Here is a 19,549-nt window from a genome sequence, read left to right on the forward strand (position 1 = left end):
CCGGCTGTCAATGATGGAGTCGCCTGAGGGAGGACTGGTGTTTGAAGAAGAGAAAATAGCAGCAGTGATTGCAGCATACTTCATCGACATCTTCACTTCTTCAGTTGATGACTGTGATGACATAGTTCGTAGGGCTTTGAAGCCTCGCATCACTGCAGTACAGAATGACATGTTCCTCGATATCCCGTCAGCTGCAAAGGACAAAATGGCGCTATTTTCCATTCACCCAGACAAAGTGCCGGAACCTGATGGATTCTCAGCAAGCTTCTTTCAATCCAACTGGGAAACTACGGGGCCTGCAATGATCAGAGAGATACAAGGTTTCTTTAGGAACGGTTCTTTACCTCACGCTATCAACTCAACACATATAAGACTGATTCCTAAAATCTCAAACCCAAAAACAGTTGCTGACTTCAGGCCCATAGCCTTTTGCAACGTGTACTACAAGGTTATTTCTAAGCTCCTATCACTAAGGCTAAAACATCTACTTCACTATACCATCTCGGAGAACCAGTCAGCGTTTATACCTGGTCGTGCTATTGCTGACAATGTCTTGATAACACATGAAGTCTTGCATCACCTGAAAACCACAAAGGCAAAGAAAAGAAGCTCAATGGCAGTGAAAACTGACATGAGTAAAGCCTATGATAGGCTAGAGTGGAGATTTATAAAGAGTGTTCTAGCTACACTCGGGTTTCATGAGAAATTCATTACCTTGATATTGGAGTCGTCTCCTCCGTCTCGTACTCCTTCCTGATAAACGATTCAGTGCTTGGAAACGTGGTCCCGCAGAGAGGTATCCGACAGGGAGACCCCTTATCCCCCTATCTCTTCATTCTGTGCAGTGAAGTATTAACGGGACTCTGCATTAATGCTCAAAGGGATGGAAGTCTTCCAGGAGTAAAATTGCAAAAAATAGCCCAAGTTTGAACCACTTAGTGTTTGCTGACGACACCATGTTCTTCATCCCAACCGACAGGAGGAGCTGCGAGACTCTAAAGGAAATCCTCTCCCTCTATGAGACTGCATCAGGGCAAAGAATAAATACTGAAAAGTATTCTATCTCCTTTGCGGCAAAGACTCCAGCTGCATTGAGGAAAGAGGTCAAAAGCATCTTACAAATTAATAAAGAGGGTGGAGTTGGAAAGTACCTAGGACTCCCGGAGCTATTTGGCCGAAAGAAGAAGGACCTTTTCTCCTCCATAGTTGAGAAAATAAAGCTTAAAGCGATCAGCTAGTCTACTAGGTTCCTCTCCTCTACAGGAAAATTGACAATGCTTAAAGCGGTTCTGTCAGCTATACCCTCCTTTGCTATGACCTGCTTCCAGCTTCCCATCGGACTCTGTAACATGATTCAGTCAGCTCTCACTCGGTTCTGGTGGGATTCAAACACTGGAAAAAAGAAAATGTGTTGGTTAGCGTGGAACAAGCTCATTAAGCCTAAAGGAATGGGAGGACTGGGGTTCAAGGACATACAAACCTTCAACAAGGCCCTACTGGCTAAGCTACCGTGGCGTATGCTGACCAACCCAGACTGCCTCTTGTCTCGAGTGCTCCTAGGGAAGTACTGCCATAAGTACTCCTTGCTCAGAGTTAAACCGACGAAAGGATCATCGCATGGCTGGCTGGGCATCTTAGCAGGAAGAGACCTCCTGCTCCCACAACTAGGAAGAGCTATAGGGTCGGGTACAGAGATCAAAGTGTGGTCTGATGCTTGGATCTCAACCTCCTCCTATCTAGTTCCCTACGGACCTCACAAAGAGAGAGCTAGCGATCTCTATGTATCTGACCTTATCAACCGAGGCATCTGTGATTGGAACAAAGAACTAGTCAGGAGTATACTACCAGACTTTGCTGAAGACATTTTAACCCTAAAACCGAGCAAGACGGGAGCTAGAGATTCTTACATTTGGTTTGCGTCAAAGTCTGGACAATACACTACTAAGTCTGGCTACGCTTCAGCTATCGAGCTCCAGAACCATGATCTTCAGGAGGAATCGAGGCCAGAGGAGTTTGACTGGTACAGATCGGTGTGGTCTCTCACTACTGCTCCAAAGCTTCATCTTTTCATCTGGAAAGCGATCCAAGGAGCTCTTCCAACTGGTGACAGTCTGCGTAAGCGAGGCCTCTTGCAGAACACCAATTGCATCCACTGTGGTTTGTTGGAAACGACGGAGCATATTTTCCTCCATTGCTCCTTTGCTAAGCAAGTGTGGAAAGCGATCCACACCTCCACTGATTTCAACCCTGAGCTTCTCCTCTCCTTTACAGAAGCGCTAATAGCCTCCACAAACTGGATTTGTCCCCCTCTTTATGGCATCACAGGAGACCTATTCTCATGGGTTTGCTAGAGTATCTGGACCTCAAGAAACCACCTCCTGTTTGAAGCTAGACCCGCAGTGGCTCTGAATACTGCTTCGAAAGCTCTCCAGGATGCCAGAGAATGGACGCTTGCTCAGAACACCGACGCTCCCCACCAAAAGGATATCAGATCCAGAGAAGACCGCCGACTGCTCCATCCAATGTGGTGGTCTGCAACACAGATGCAGCTTGGAACAAAGACTCCTCCGCTGCCGGTCTTATTTGGATCTTCGATTCTCCCTCACCGTTGCATGCATCTGATGGCTGTCAATACCAGGATCGAATCGCATCGGCTCTTGCTGCTGAATATCTTGCTATTAAAGAAACCCTCTCCCACGCTCTCCATCTGGGAATCACCTCGATCTGGCTACGCTCAGACTCCCTATCGCTCATCAAAGCGATAGATTCGATCACCAAGTCGATGAATCTCTATGGGATCTTATCGAACATCGAATCGTTATCTCTCTGTTTCGACTTCTGTTGTTTTTCGTTTGTTCCTAGAGACTGTAGCGGGTCGGCGGAGAGTTTAGCCAAAGCCTGTTTATTTCATGCTTGTACCTCTTGGACCTGAGGCCTCTTCCTATTAATCTATTCGGTTGTTCAAAAAAAAAAGAAAAGGGGGAATTAAAGAATATATAGAAAAGGAGAGGCTCACGACGAAGTCGACTTGACTTAAAAGAGAATCGAATCGAATCCCCTCATTATAAAATCCAAATCCCTTCGTTGCGTTTCTTCTGCATTGACCGGATCGCTTCCTTCTTACGCGGATTCATCCTCAATTCACCATGACTCATATCCTTTGATTCTCTTCCTTCAAATCGCTTGTTCTCTCCGTTAGTTTTCGTTTTATGATTCTGTGTTTCGATCTTTGAATTAAGGTTTTTTTGCAATCAAAAGTTTCAATTTAGGTTTTTTTTTGTAATTGTTTTTGATTTAGCCTCTGGAACCATCCAATTGACTAGATCTAGTAGACTGTTGCTGGTTGCTTTTCTTTGATTCAAGATTTTTGATTTGATGGTGAAACCGCACGTGGAAGTCAGAGAGAGCGTGACCGTGAAAGAGCCGCGGCTCGTGCTGGAGGAAAAGGAAAGTCTGCTGACGACGGATTGACTCCAGAGCAACGCCGTGAAAGGTGAAAACGTGTCTTAAAGATTTTGTTTTGATTTGAAATCGATCTTGGATTCTTGATGACTGATGGTTAGATTTGTGGGTTTTGTGTGTATGATGACTTCAGAGATGGAAAAGCATTGCAAGAGAAAGCAGCAAAGAAGGCTGCTCAAGCTGCAGCTGCTGCAGGTTCTGGTGGAGGTGCAGGAGGCAAAGGAACTGCTAAGAAGTGATCTCATTTGGTTTGTCTCTTGGGGAATAATGTAGACTTCTACGGTTCTTTTTATAAACATCTCGCAAAATATTTCAAATTTGGGTTAACTTCGACTTGAGTTGTACTCTTGTCTGAATCCCGGTATACTGTCTCTGTTGAAAAATTGATATCTTATGCTTGTGGTAACTTATTTTGTCTTTATATGATCTCTTATGATTATTCTTGCAGATTTAACTCTCTTTTGATATCGGTCGTTTAGTTAAGAACTGAGTCTATCTTGTGTTTGAATCGCATTATGCTGTCACTGTACTGAAACTGGAGTTTGATAGCTTGTGGTGTGAGATCTTATTTGGTCGTTCTCTGATCTTGTAAGAAGTATATACTTGCAATTAAACCGTCTCTTCGGGGTCATTGTAGCTTTTGTTCACTCACTCTATCAGAATGTTTGAATATAGTTAGTCTTGAGCTTTTGTCGTCTTGTCTGAATCCTGTCTAACTGCCTCTTATGCTTAAAATTGCAAATTTGACAACACAACCGTTAAATTTCACTCTTCCTCTCAGAAGTATTTTCTGTTAACTCTTGTGTTTTGTTTACTGGAAAGTGTTATCTGAGTAAGAAACTTCGGTGTTTGCTGGATGAATCTTCGCTAGATATATCTTGCTAAAGTATCTGTTGGGCATTATGAGCTCTCTTGCTCTAGGAACTTCGGTCTTTGATGGTTTCTTAGGTTTGTAACAATCACTTCACCTGAGCTCTCTTGCTCTAGGAGCAACCATTGATTCCTTGTTGCCCCAGTTTTGATATCACTTCTGAGCTTTAAGTAAAAGTACACCGTTGGCTCATTTAGTGGTCTTGACGCATATATTCTGAACTTGTTTAAAGGTGTGAATGAAAATAAATTAAATGGCACAAGGGATCCACAACCCAAAACCTAATTAATCGACTTATGCCTGAAACTAACACTCACACTCGACTACAAAATTTGTATCATAGGGAGATCCTTTGAAAGCGTCTTTCAGTAAATGCAGTTAAACGGCCAACCCATCAAAAAACCTCCTAAAGCAATGTAAAACCACATCTCAAGTCCTGCTTTCCCTCGGGTTAATAATTTTCCAAGACTTCAAACGTTCTCCCAGAGATACTGCTACCTGAAACCAAGACTTCAAACGTTCTCCCAGTGATACTGCTACCTGAAAACAAGACTTCTACAACTATTAAGATAACATTTGAAAGGACATAATGTAGAAGGTTTATGAACTGATTATTATATTACTAAATGACCAACATTTTTATACATGAATCATTCGAGATTAAGATAAGCATATATTTTTATATGAACACATCTTTACAAGATACTAACTAACTCTAAAGATATAAAAAATGAGTACAAAAACAAAAGCAAAATGAGACAATTGTCATCTTTGGATTCAAAATTTGAAACACTTATTTGAATATATGCTACGACACACAGGCCCTGTTCGTTTCGAAGTCGCTAGCGTCAGCGACTAGAATTAGCGACCAGCGTCAGCGACTTGATGCCGCAGTATGTTGTTTGTTTGAAGGTCGCGCGACTGATCGCAACGGTTGTCACTCCGTTGTTCATTTGTAAGTCGCGAGTTTGATCGCAGCGGTTGTCGTCGACATACATTGTTCGTTTCGATATCGCTGGCGACCAAATATTTACGAGTGCGATTGCTTTTACAAAAACTAGGAAACAACCCCGCGCGTAAACACGCGCGAAGAGTGATTTTTTTTTGTGTTTTAATGGTCAATATTTCTTAAATATATTTTAAATAAAAAAATTTTACGAAGTAAATAATGGGATTAATATATGTACACAAAAAATATGTGTAAATATAATACAACGTGTAAGTAAACAACAAATACTAGTAATGTATTTAAAAGTTTAATTGTTTTTTATAGCATAACTTAAGTTACATAACCGTTTTCTATTTTTTTTCTTTTTTCTTTGTGGCCGTTTTACTTCTTTTGTTCCTCCTATCATTGAATTTATCATGAGAAGATGCCTTTAAAATCAAATGAATAGACACAATTTTTAAATTTTAATATACAATATTTAAGATATTTTATCTACTTTTGAACTATTTAAAAAGACACAACCTTTCATAGTTATAAATATTTAGATAAAATATTAACAAAATGATATGGGCAAGTAAAAACAAAAATACACAATTTTTCATCCCAGAAACTAATAAATATAATTTTTGTAGATGAAACTGAAGTTTCTAAAATAAAACAAAGAATTAAAGATGAATTTCTTAGAAAGAGAAAATAATTATATATCACAATCTATGTAATTGCGATCACTACAAACTCAAGGAAGAAGAATTTCACCTTTTATTAATAGAAAAAAAAATTGAACTTGTTATTTTTCATCACAATAACAAGGGCTTAAATAAAAAACGAAACAGCACAAGTGAACAATTGCATCTCTTCATTGCTTCTTTTCAATGAAGAGTTGTCTTATTACAAATGAAAAATTGTGTATTTTGTCTTTAGAACTCTCAATTTTAACTAACAACAACTAACAATTTTTCATGTTAAAAATATTTAAGAGATGCAAATTTTCAAATAAGTATTAAAGGTTACAATGATTGATAGTTAATTATTGCATTGGCTGGCTAAGGGATGCAATAGTTAACACCAAAATTTATAATGGTTTATCACTAAAATCAAATAATATATTTAAGTATTTTTTACGAAAACACACAATTTTTTATAAAGAAAAAAAATATAATTCTTAAAACAAATATATTTTGGTTTTTATTAAAAGACACCTTTCAACATTAAATATGATGGTTATTATTAGTAAAGAAATTTTTAAGACCATTAGATAAAAAAAAAATTCTAACCGTCAGGTTCTAACTCTTCAAATAATTTTTTAACAAAATACACAAATTATGAAAAGTATGTCTCTTACTATTCAAGAGATGTGTCATTTCAAATAAATAACTGCTCAAAATAGAAAGTTTTTAATGATGAAAAAATATGATTGTGTCTATTTAAAATATGTGTTGTTTAAAATAAGTTTTTAATGATGAAAATGTATGATTATGTCTATTTAAAATATGTGTTGTTTAAAATAGAAGACGGTTAGAAGAAAAAAGTTGCCAAAACTTTGATGACATCATCATACATAGCAAGACATGTTTATATCCATTGGATCATAAAATAAAGAGAACTCTAACCATTAGATCAAATTTTTTTTTCTATAAAAGAAATTGATGCCATAGGAAGACCAAAACTGGTTAGGTGCGAATCAGGTTAAATCAGGTTAGGCGCGATTCGACGGACTTAACCAAAAATAAAAATTAGAGATTTTTCTGTTAAAAAATCAGAGTTTTGAATTGGGAATTAGTTTTAATGTTTTTCTGCAATTTTATGGATATGTTTACAAATGCTTGTCGATTCGACCCAGAAAAATATTGATTTCACAAAAATACCAGTTATATGATGGAGGAGTAGGTTGTTTAGTTACAACTTACAAGAAATTGGGTGTTGTGTACCATTTATTAAAAAATGTTTCGCTTGACGAGCGGCCAAATAGTAAATAACTCTTTTTCTTTTTTTATATATCGGTAACTTTCCTGCAACTTTTACAATAGATCTGTCACCATCCACTAAAGTATTGTGTTTATTTGTTGTTCTTTCATTAAATCTGTAAATCTCGCTTGTATATTTCCATTCCAACCATTAAAATCCGGAAACGAAAGATTTTTTAGTGAAACCGATCTGTGAACCGATTAACGCTAAAACGCTATGGTTGGCCTTTACAACCTACCGACAGTAAAATCAATTCGAATATAAATGCAGAGATGATGAATGAGGATGATGCTCATGGATAGATGGGAAAATAGAAGACTATAATTTTTAATATATAAAATTGTTAAGAGTTGCAACTCGTTAAATGACGCGACTGTAAAATATTTGTGGATTAAGAGACGTGTTGCTTCGGAGAAGACAACAAATGAAGCATTGTTTCGCGCAATATATAGCTGACGTCAGACTATTTTATAAACACAGTATTCTAACCGTTAGATCATCAAACTAAAACAAACTCAACCGTTTGGTCACAAAAAAAAACAATGAAATCAGGTCCAAAAATGAGTTTGCTATTGTATATAGAAAGTTCCAAAGCAATGGAAAATTCATATGCTGATCGATGGCGGAACAAAGACTCATAACTTATGTTTATTGGCAGTGAAACAGATAATTGATAAAATTTAAGTTACCATATATATATTTATATATTTATATATATTTGTAAATATACTTCTCTGAAGTGTTTTTTATATATTTTAAATTTGTAAATGTTTGATGTCTAAAAATAATTTAGCTGGAAATTAAGCACAATGATGATCTGCTGAGATAAAGAAACCATATATAAATTTGCTAAAAGATTTTATTCTGAAAAGTTGTGTCTTTTGGGAAGTGACTATTCAGAAAAAGAAAACCAAAGAGATGTTGTTTGCGTCCATTGGCATTAATATTGATGACGTCAGATGACTTAATGAATCTAAAATTTCATCCATTAGATTGAATAATAGCAACAATCTCCACCGTACGATTTCGCTTTTATTTTCCTATAAAAAAATAGTGATGTCACTTTAGGTTTACTATTATATATAGATATGATTTTAAGAATTTTATTTTTAGCTTATTTATATCTTGTAAATAAAACTATATCAACAAACTAAACATAAATAAATTTTTAGAAACAAAAGTCAAATGTTTTAAGACCAATAATAAACATCAGTACAAACTCAAATCAAATAAACTAATAAGGCAATCGATATCCTCTACTCAACTCACTAGTAATATGATCACGTAAAATTTCCATGGCTCTGTCACCAGTCGGATTATATGGAATATGTCCATCATAACCATCACCATCTTCTTCTTCGTCTTCATCATCTTCAACTTCATTATCACCATGAGTATGATATTCTTCTCTTCTCTCCCAATGCACAAAATCATTATCTTCTCGATGTGAATCACGTATGAAGTTGTTTAGAGCCATTGTTGCTGTTACTAGCTTCATCCATTTGATCAAACCATATTTAGGATGCCCACGGTCAAGAATTCTCCATTTTGCTTTCCACACTCCAAATGTCCGCTCAATCACTGATCGTAAGCTTGAATGTTTCCGGTTGAACACCTCTCGAGTGTTTGTTGGTGGTCCTCCTCTGTTGAACTGATCAAGATGATACCAAACTTTACGATACGGACCAAGATACCCTGTTCTTGTGGGATATCCAACATCAACCACATAATATTTTCCATTTGACGGATGTGGAAAAAAGGGCTCATTCCTCGCACAATAAGTCAATACCTTTGTGTCATGGACTCTACCCGGTACCCCCACATAAGCATATATGAATTTCATATCAAAGTTACATATAGCAACGACATTCATGGTTGGCACATGTTTTCTACCCTTGTATGCTTCTGCATTTCCTTTAGGAGGGCAAACTGAGATATGAGTTCCATCCAATGCTCCAATACAATCTTTAAAAAATGGCCAGTATCGATCATCATTTCCTAAAGCAGGACATACTCTTGTGAACTCACCATCTTCTGGTTTTAGTGCATCTGCAGCAAATTTCAAGAGAACACTCAAAACTTCACCAAGTTTTCTTTTGACCGTATCCAACGAACGCTGATATGTTTGTGCAATAACCCGTACTGTCTTATTTTGACCCACCACTTCAAGGAACATTGCAACCGCTTCTTCAATATAGACATTGTTCATCTCTTTTAACCCATATCTTGTTGCTAACATCCTACACAAATCTTGGAATGTCCTCTGATGCATGCGAAGAATATCATAACACTGTTGATCTGAACCGTGCATAAGCTGCTGAACATGATGCCATCCAGCACCTTGATCTATTCTATGAAGCAATCTTTCTGGCTTAAGCATATCAACTTCCTGCTCTTCCTCATAATCATCATCATCATCATCATCATCATCATCATCCAAGTACCACCTAACCATCTGCAAAGCATCAAAATCATATATAACTGATTAAAAAAACTGATTACAATTTTAAAAAGAATTGATTAAAGCAAATGAAGTTCAAAACTAACTAAAGCAACTGAAATCATGCCAACATGTGACCATTAGCAACAATATTTCATCAGCAGATAGCAATTTCCTTAAATACTACAATTTGAGTCATAACAAAAGAAATGAAACAAAAGTTATAGGCTTAAAAAAAACACTACAATCTAAGTCATATTAAACAGTCTTACTAAAAAGAGTGATACTAAAACAGACACTACAATCCTTCATACATCTTAACTCCAATCATATTCTCAAGATAGCTAATCTTATCATCATCACTAGAAAAAGACATAAAAGCCATTCTATTTCCTTCAACAGCTTTGAGATGGTTAAGTGCACCAATGTGAAACAGTGACCACATTATCACTCCAGGCAGCTTATTAAGTATCTCCAACACTGAGTCTATACGGAATTTGCGATCCTGCTACAACACCACACGATCCTCTGCCATTATCTCTACCATCTTCTCAGCTATCTTATTTTTTTCAGCCAGAATTGCATTCCTTACAACAAAAAGACATAAAAGCCATTCTATTTCCTTCTTTTTGACGTTGAACATCCAGGCCTACTGGTTCCTTCTCTTGGTGCTGGCATATCAGTGTCAACTGAATCAGACTCATCATCCTTCTCTGCATCTGCTCTAGAATCAAAGCTAGTTTCTCCTTGCTGAGCACACCACCCCTCTGCTCCAGTTACAGTAACAACACCAAACTCTGCTTCAAATAAATCCATGTTTGGAGGCACTTTGATCTTATACTTTCTTGCACCTTGCCATTCATGTTTAAGAAAAAAACTTAGTATATTTGAAACATACAAGTATATATAATATATATATATGTCGCAAAGAGCTAAAAATAAAATAAAAAAAACTTAGTAATTGCTGCTATAGAAGAAAAACCTTCACGTAAAATAAAAATTACTTACCGCAATGTATTGATCCCACCAAGCTTCCGACATCGCCAACCTTCCCAAAGCATCATATACAAGTCCGGTTCTGTTATGGGTAAGCTTCTTGAACTTGACATATGCTTTTCTACTAATATCAACCTTGTTCTTAAACATGTCCCATATCCATCTCTTACCAAATTTCTCTTCAAACTTATTTACGATGAATGTATGCTACGATACACAATCTGCCAGTATGTTGGATCAGACTGTAAGTAAATGATTATGAGGACTGAAGAACCTCACACATGGCCAAGATTCTCAACATAAATGAACAAGTTTGCAGAAGATAATCCAAGAATCCAAAAAAACTAAAAATAAAACTCAAAAATATCCAAAAAACTGATCTAAATGTCCAAATTGATATGTAATATAAATATTTGAAACAATTATATATTTCAAATATTTATTTCCATATTTATTTTAGATACCAATTCTAATAAATATATATATATATATATATATATATATATATATATATATCTTTTGTTATATTTTAAAATTTTAGATTTTACTTTAGGATATTTGAATTGATCCGATATAATCTGAATCCAAACGATATATTATTGTTTTATAGGTTTTAGGATGTGCAAATTAGAACCGAAACCAATGTATTGTATCCGAACCCGATCCATATTTATAAGTTTACTAGAACGGAATCTACGGTGTGATATAAATTAGAATCAAAGTCTGAAATATTCGATCCAAATCCAACGTTTATCCGAACGCCAAGGCTTACACAACGACTCACCAATTTCTGTGGATTTCTTCTCGCTCAGTTCAGTATAACAATGAACTAAACAGCTTCTACGTTTTGTCAGAGAGAAGTTCTTAGGCCCCATGGCCAAATTATTTTTTAGGCCCATCGGTTAATAATTTTTTTAAAGCATATATTGTTTAGAAACTAAATTTTTAAAATTATATTAAAATAGCTATTCTATTTATTTCTATTAATAATATAATTAAATATTTTATATTATTATATTTTATAGAATTATCTGGTTTAAATATGTTAATCAAAATGACACAAAGTTTTTGATAAAAACTAAGATGAAAAAAAGAAGAAGGTAATTTTGATGTGGACCCTGTGACTGTCGCACTGACCATCCCTGCACTAAGCTCGCCTCCGACAAACACAAGAACTCTGGTCTGAATCCATGTTTCCACTCCATTGACGTACTTCTCAGCTCCAACACACACCAAGCTATATAATTTTAGGAGCTTTCATCGCTATTTTCTCTCGAGATTGGTAATTTTTTTACCAATTAGAAATTAAGAAAAAAGGAATTTAGTTTTTATTACTTAGCTGTGATCAATTAAAAATGTTTATTTTAAACTGGTTTTTGTTGGTTTATTCTGGTTTATTTTGGTTATTTGGTTAATTCTAGGTAACTTTTATTCATAATTCGTCTTGCTACAAAAAAGAACCAAAATATCTAAAACCAATCCAGAAAACAAAGAACTGCTCCAAAAATAACCAAAAAAAAAAAACTGAAACCGACCTGAAAACAAAGAACTAATCCAAAAATAACCGAAAAACTAGAACCGATCTGAAATTGTTTGTATCCAAAATTTAAAGGGGATGTATTCAACTAAGAGTTTGGAGTGATTTATATTAAAATGACAAATTCACTGTTCTTCAAATGTGGAATTTTAAAATAGCACTTTAAAATCCAGTGTTATTGAACTTGTCATTTCATAAAATATCCTGAAATTTATTGTTATTGAATAAAATTTAAGTGGAAGATTTTATACTACTTTAAGTGTTTCTAGAGTATTTGAAGGGAATTCCTCACCCTGAAATTTTTTGTTATTGAATAAAATTTAAGTTGAAGATTTTATATTACTCTAAGTGTTTATAAAGTATTTGAGGGGAATTTCTTACTTATAAAAGTCAAAATCAAAATTTCATTGTTTTAAATGAAATTCTAGAGTGTTTTAATAAAAAGCACACCAAATTTTTAATTCTCCTGTAATAATCTACAAACTCATTAAAAATCAGATCATTTCAAATTTCAGATTCAAATTTCAGATTTCAATTTCAAAAATTAAATGTAAGCGGAGAAGTGATGCTAGCTTAACAAATTTGGCATACACGGATCTCTGACTAAAGATCTAACTTCAAACCACCTAAGTAGAAACATGAACTTGTTTCATACAACCTCGTAAGTAGCAGATCTTGAGCCATTGTATTATTCTTTCGATTCTATATATATATATCTTATTTTGTTGCGACTTTCCAAGTTCAACCTTTTTAAAAAATTCATTACAATTTTTGAATAATAGGTTGGGCTCCGTATACGATTCCATCTTCCACGCTGGTTACAGCAAGAAAAGAACTTTTCCAATTATTACTTTTGAGAATTAATTTTCCAACCATTTTTTTTTGTGGAAAGTCAAATTTACGATCAAACCATAAACAAGAAATAAAGCAGAGATCATCCAACAAAAAAAAACAAAGGAAGAAAAAAAAACAGAGATCATTTCTTCCATCTCCTTCTTCTCTAATCCTAGCAGTGAGGGATTTATTCATTATAACAATGTCGAACCAATCGTACAGATTCGGCTTCTTCCGACGGAAGTATCATCACACAGCTTCGGTGGCACCACCTGAGGTCAAGATCCTTTTCGAGAGTTACTCCGAGAAAGGGGTCATGTCTGTCGATCATCTCCTTAGGTTTCTAACAGATGTTCAGAAACAAGAAAAAGCCACGAGAGAGGAAGCTCAAGCGATCGTCAATGCCTTATCCTCTCTTCTTCATCGCAATTGTATTCACCTTGATGCTTTCTTTAAGTACCTTTTCGGTGTTGACAACTCTCCTCTTGCTTCTCATGAGGTAATATACTCCATCTTACTCTTTAACTTTTCTTATAGATATTGATTCTTGAATTTTTTTTTTTTTTTTTCTTTTTGCAGGTGCATCAAGACATGAATGATCCATTGTCACATTATTTCATATTCACAGGGCATAATTCGTATTTGACGGGTAACCAGCTGAGTAGTGACTGCAGTGAAGTACCTATAATAGAAGCATTGCAAAAAGGTGTCAAGGTCATTGAATTGGATCTTTGGCCAAACTCTGATGAAGACGGTATTGATGTTGTTCATGGAAGGTGGTGAAATGAATTAGGGTTAAGTGGTTGTTGTTCTCTTCTTGTATATCAATTAATATGTATTGTACATATCTCATCCAGGACTCTCACGTCACCTGTGGAGCTGATCAAATGTCTTAGAGCTATTAAAGCGCACGCTTTCGATGTATCTGATTATCCCGTTGTTGTAACTCTTGAAGATCATCTTACTCCACAACTCCAGGCTAAAGTTGCTGAGGTGCTAGTGTGTGTGTGAGCTTATTTTCCGTTTCTGTGATAACATTAGATGGTCTTATTTTTCTTGTATTAATCTTAGATGCTTACTGAAACATTTGGAGACATGCTGTTTGCTCCTCCTCCTGGAGAATGCTTAAAGGAACTCCCATCGCCAGAGTTTTTGAAAAAACGTATTCTCATTTCAACCAAACCTCCCAAAGAGTATAAGGAATCAAAACGTGAGCATGTTGTGGAGAAAGGGAACACTTCAGGTGGTGATAAGGTATGTGAAGCAACACATCATGTTCGTTTCCATACGTCAAGTTATTTTTTATATATAGTTCTTTCTTGTTGCAGAATGTTTCAGATGGAGATGAGGATGAAGATGACGACGAGGATGATGATGATGAAGATGAAAATGAAGTAGATAAGGTTAAGAAGAGTACACCATCAGAATACAAGCATCTGATTGCAATCCAAGCTGGGAAACCGAAAGGCGGAATGACTGAATGTTTGAAAGTGGATCCTGATAAAGTAAGACGGCTTAGCTTGAGTGAAGAACAACTTGAAGATGCATCAGAAAAATATGGCACACAGATTGTGAGGTATTCTCATGAATTCTTGTTAAAAATAATTAAAAAAAAAAAGAGTTCGACTATTTTAACATATTCAGTTGCCGTATGTATTAAGAAACTGTGCTGACCATGGAGTAATATGTAGGTTTACTCAGCAGAATGTGCTTCGGATTTACCCAAAAGGAACTAGAATTATGTCATCAAATTACGACCCCCTGGTTGGTTGGAGCCATGGTGCTCAAATGGTGGCTTTCAATATGCAGGTTTCCTCTCTATTGATTGTGTTACATCTCTTACAATTGATCAAATCGTAGTTCCAAGAAAAAATTTGAATTCTTTAAATGAATTTTCCTTTTACAGGGACAAGGAAAATCATTGTGGATAATGCGAGGAATGTTTAGAGCCAACGGAGGATGTGGCTACGTCAAGAAACCCGATATTCTGCTAAACAACAACGTTATATTTGACCCTCAAGCTTCATTACCTGTAAATACAACACTAAGGGTCAGTGACATGTCTATCCTAATATCCTCTGTTTTATTTTAAAAACTCATGAAGTTATACTGTTATTTTTTTTATTTCTTTATGCATCTTTTTTAGGTAACTATATACATGGGAGAAGGATGGTACGATGATTTTCCCCGCACACACTTCGATCGTTATTCCCCACCTGATTTCTATGCGAGGGTATGAAACTCTGCACTTTATAGTTTTAGCTTTGAGGCTGAAACTGATACAAAGTTTTGGAATTTTTTTGCTCTCTCAGGTCGGAATCGCTGGAGTTCCCGCGGATACTGTAATGAAGAAGACTAAAACCTTAGAAGATGATTGGATGCCAGCTTGGGAAGAGGTTTTTGAGTTTCCGTTAACAGTTCCACAGCTTGCTCTTCTGCGTATAGAAGTACTTGACTATGACATGTCGGAGAAAGACGATTTCGGAGGTCAAACTTGCTTGCCAGTTTGGGAACTGAGGCAAGGAATACGTACCGTTCCTCTGCATAACGAGGATGGGGTCAAGTGTAGATCCGTGAAACTTCTTGTGCGGTTGGAGTTTGTGTAAGCATGCAACTTGCAAGTAGCAAATCCACGCTTCTTTTGTGTTGGTTTTATAAAGTTTGTAACATCCATTTGCATGCACATCTTAGAGCATGTTTATAATTTCTGAAAAATAAATATATTAACATTATATGTAACGGTTCATGGTTTTATGACTGAGTGGAAAGCAAATCCACGCTTCTTTTGTGTTGGTTTTATAAAGTTTATGACATCCATTTGCATGCACATCTTAGAGCATGTTTATAATTTCTGAAAAAAAATATATTAACATTATACTTATAAAATATACTAGGTTTACCTTGCGGAGTTCTATCTTTTTTGTTGTTGTGTGGTGTTCCTCTAATTTTTTTAGAGGTTGCTGCCGGCATTATAGGTTTGATTAAAAAGATGGTGTTATGTATGGTATATGGTACTTGGATGATTTCTTGCTGGGTGTCGATGTGGGTTGGGTGTTTGCAGTTTGTCTGTATTAGTGTATATACTTACTTATTACGGTAGTTACTATACTCATTCACATACTTGTATATATATTTCACTTATACATGATTTTTATTAATTAATTAAGATACATTTTAAGTTTGGATTACTCTTAATATGGTATCAGGGCTTAACAAACCTTTCCGCCATTAACAGCGAGCTTGATTTCGTGAGTTCTTCAGCTTGAATATCTTTGATTCAGATCTCATGAGTGCTCTGATTCATCGATTCCTTGCTGATTCCATTGTATCTTGGTTCTTCCTCGTTCGTGATATCTTGTTTCTCGTCTCCTTCATCGTTCTCGTTCTGATTCTTGTTCCGTTCTTCATCTGAATCGAGTCATGAGCTCGAATCCGACTATGCCGTCTCTTCAATCATCTCCGGTGGATCAGTATGACAATCCGTTTTTCCTTCACAACTCGGATCATGCTGGATTGATTCTCGTTTCTGATCGTCTTTCTTCTGAAGCTGACTTTCACGCTTGACTACGTTCTGTTCGTATGGCGTTGAATGTTCGTAACAAACTCGGATTCATCGATGGTACGATTCCTAAACCTCCTGCAAATCATAGAGATTCAGGATCTTGGTCTCGTTGCAATGATATGGTCTCTACATGGTTGATGAATTCGGTTTCGAAGAAGATAGGGAAGAGCTTACTCTTTATGTCTATTGTGGAATGTATTTGGAAAAATCTGATGTCTAGGTTTAAACAAGATGATGCTCCACGGATATTTGAGATTGAGCAGAAGCTAAGTAACATTCAACAAGGTTCACTTGATGTGGGTACTTACTATACGGAGCTTGTGACTCTCTGGGAGGAGTTTCAGAATTACGTTGATTTCCCGTGTGCACTTGTGGTAAATGTGAATGTAATACAGCTGCTTCTTGGGAGAAACTACAGCAATGTAGCCATGTGACTAGGTTCTTGATGGGGTTAAAAGAATCTTATGATACTACTCGTCGTCACATCTTGATGCTCAAGCCCATTCTTTCTATTGAGGAAGTCTTTAACATGGTGGCTCAGGATGAAAGGCAGAAGCTGATTCGTCTTTCTCTCAAGACAGATAATGTAGTTTTTCAGGCTGCTGTTTCTGGTGATGAAACGTCTTAATCATTATGCTGCAGTGGTTGCTTGTTGTTGGGTTTATGCTTATAAGTATAACGCTGATGGTACGGTGGAGAGACCTCGTGCACAATTGGTAGCACATGGATATACGCAACAAGAAGGCGTAGACTACACTGATACTTTCTCTCCGGTTGCAAAGATGACTAGTGTCAAGCTGTTATTAGCTCTTGCCGCGAAGAAAGGATGGTCATTGTCTCAAATGGACGTGACTAATGCATTTTTGCATAGTGAGCTTGACGAGGAGATTTACATGAATCTTCCTCTTGGCTAAACTCCAGGACCAGGCGAATTGTTACCTCCTAATGATGTCTGTCGTCTGCACAAATCCATTTATGGTTTAAAACAGGCGTCTCGACAATGGGACACTTGCTTTTCTTCTGTTCTGTTGAAGTCCTTGTTCAGTCTCCCGGTGATCATTCTCTTTTCATCAATCAAACGGGGATGTCTTTCACGGCTGTTTTGGTATATGTTGACAATATCTTAATTGCCAGCAACGATGATGAAGCTGTTCTTCGCTTGAAGAAAACTCTTCATCAAGCGTTTAAGATCAAAGGTTTGGGACAAGCTCGTTTCTTCTTAGGCTTGGAGATAGCACGCAATTCAACAGGAATTTCTTTGTGTCAGCGCAAGTATGCTCTTGATCTTCTGCGGACACTGGTTTTCTTGCTTCTAAGCCATGTGTTGTCCCTCTTGATCCAACAATCCTAATGAGTAGTTCCACTGGCATTCCTTTGGAGAACATCACCTCTTATCGAGAACTCATTGGTCGCTTACACGGCCTAATATTACCTTTGATGTGCATCGTCTCAGTCAACTCCTATCAGCTCCTACGGATGTTCATTTACGTGCAGCTCATCATGTTTTGCGGTATTTGAAGTCTAATCCGGGTCAGGGGGTTGTTTTATGCTGCTGATATAGAGTTGTGCTTGAATGCATTCTCTGATACTGATTGGGCTACATGTACGGATACAAGACACTCAGTTAATGGCTTATGTATTTATCTTGGTTCTTCTCTTATCAGTTGGAAGTCCAAGAAACAATGTACTATCAGTCGAAATAGCACGGAGGAAAAGTATCGCAGCATGGCTTTAGCAACATGTGAGTTGATCTGGCTGCAACAGCTTCTTACTGATCTTCGTGTGGCTGTTACCGCTCAGGCTAAGCTCCTCTGTGAGAACAAGTCGGCTATGCATATTGCTAACAACCTTGTGTTTCATGAGCGCACCAAACACATCGATGTTGACTGCCATACTCTTTGGGATCAAGTCAAGAAAGGTTTCATCTCACTTCATCATGTTATTACGACGAATCAACATGCTGATATCTTGACTAAGGCTTTGCATCCCGGTCCTTTCCATTCTTTGCTCAACCGCATGTCTCTTTCAAGCCTTTACACTCCACAATCTGATTAAGTTTCAAGGCTTGAGGGGGTGTATTAGTGTATATACTTACTTACGGTATACGGGTATAGGGTGTTACTATACTCATTCACATACTTGTATATATACTTTACTTGTACATGACTTTCATTAATTAATCAAGATACATTTTAAATTTTGATTACTCTTAATCGTCTGAACTGTACTTTTATTTTGGAGAGATTTAAGGCCTTTGCATAGAGTTATGGTGTTTGTAGTTTTCATCAGTCTCTGGTTTTACTCGGGTGTTTGAGCTCTAAGGTTGTGTTAGTTTATTTAATGGGTCACAATTTATGACATCGATTTATAGTGTTCAGGTAGTTAACAAATTTCGTTGTGTATATTGAGTTTGTAATTTGCCGTATTGGTTGTTGGCCTGTCATACTTGTTTTGTGGGTAGATGGTCATTGTTGAGACCCATTTTTTTGCATTGTACGAACCCCTTTGGCGTGGTGTGTGTTAACATTCTGGTATTAATGGCTGTAGCCACCACCACTTGGCAGCTTTGAGAGGCGGTGCAAAGTGGACGGTAACTCCGGGTTAGGCCTCCGGGTTTGGTCCACTGTGAAAGGGTAGTAGATTTGCAATGTATTTAATATATACTCTTTCTTCTTATGGATTAGCACAATTGTGTTTTATGAACTGTGTGAAGATTGTTGTTCTTCGTAGTTATACACTGTAAGAATAATTGTAAATGTTTTTTTGGTTTACCTTTTCACCTGTGAACTTATTGACGATGACTGGGTAAATGAAACCTTATGTGTAACTGAGTTCTGTGATAACAATTTTGTTGTAATAAATATACGATATACCTCTAGGCAAACACGAGATGGATATGTATGAACATTTTTTTGAGAGGCTTTTTGCAAAAT

General features: G+C 36.6%; 4 protein-coding genes across 4 annotated transcripts; 3 read left to right on the forward strand and 1 right to left on the reverse strand.

Moving 5' to 3' along the window:
• The first annotated feature begins 2,993 nt into the window (after nt 1-2,993).
• Nucleotides 2,994-3,909, forward strand: LOC108849247 (uncharacterized). Its single transcript, XM_057007324.1, has 3 exons — nt 2,994-3,152; nt 3,390-3,493; nt 3,596-3,909. Exons 1-3 carry the CDS (start codon nt 3,147-3,149, stop codon nt 3,699-3,701), a joined length of 216 nt encoding a protein of 71 aa, XP_056863304.1. The 5' UTR covers nt 2,994-3,146; the 3' UTR covers nt 3,702-3,909.
• A 4,572-nt stretch (nt 3,910-8,481) lies between these two features.
• On the reverse strand, nt 8,482-9,702 carry LOC130511380 (protein ALP1-like). Its single transcript, XM_057008341.1, has one exon. It carries the CDS (start codon nt 9,700-9,702, stop codon nt 8,482-8,484), a length of 1,221 nt encoding a protein of 406 aa, XP_056864321.1.
• A 3,398-nt stretch (nt 9,703-13,100) lies between these two features.
• On the forward strand, nt 13,101-15,840 carry LOC108848705 (phosphoinositide phospholipase C 7). Its single transcript, XM_018622135.2, has 9 exons — nt 13,101-13,553; nt 13,634-13,830; nt 13,912-14,047; nt 14,126-14,308; nt 14,383-14,630; nt 14,746-14,863; nt 14,961-15,104; nt 15,201-15,287; nt 15,367-15,840. The coding sequence occupies exons 1-9, from the start codon at nt 13,257-13,259 to the stop codon at nt 15,658-15,660; spliced, it is 1,704 nt and encodes a 567-aa protein (XP_018477637.1). The 5' UTR covers nt 13,101-13,256; the 3' UTR covers nt 15,661-15,840.
• Nucleotides 15,841-16,633: 793 nt separating this feature from the next.
• On the forward strand, nt 16,634-17,530 carry LOC108851128 (uncharacterized). The gene is made up of 3 exons (XM_018624546.1): nt 16,634-16,916; nt 17,012-17,202; nt 17,291-17,530. The coding sequence occupies exons 1-3, from the start codon at nt 16,634-16,636 to the stop codon at nt 17,528-17,530; spliced, it is 714 nt and encodes a 237-aa protein (XP_018480048.1).
• The last annotated feature ends 2,019 nt before the right edge of the window (nt 17,531-19,549 follow it).

Source organism: Raphanus sativus, chromosome 4, assembly GCF_000801105.2.
Source record: "Raphanus sativus cultivar WK10039 chromosome 4, ASM80110v3, whole genome shotgun sequence".
NCBI lineage: Eukaryota > Viridiplantae > Streptophyta > Magnoliopsida > Brassicales > Brassicaceae > Raphanus > Raphanus sativus.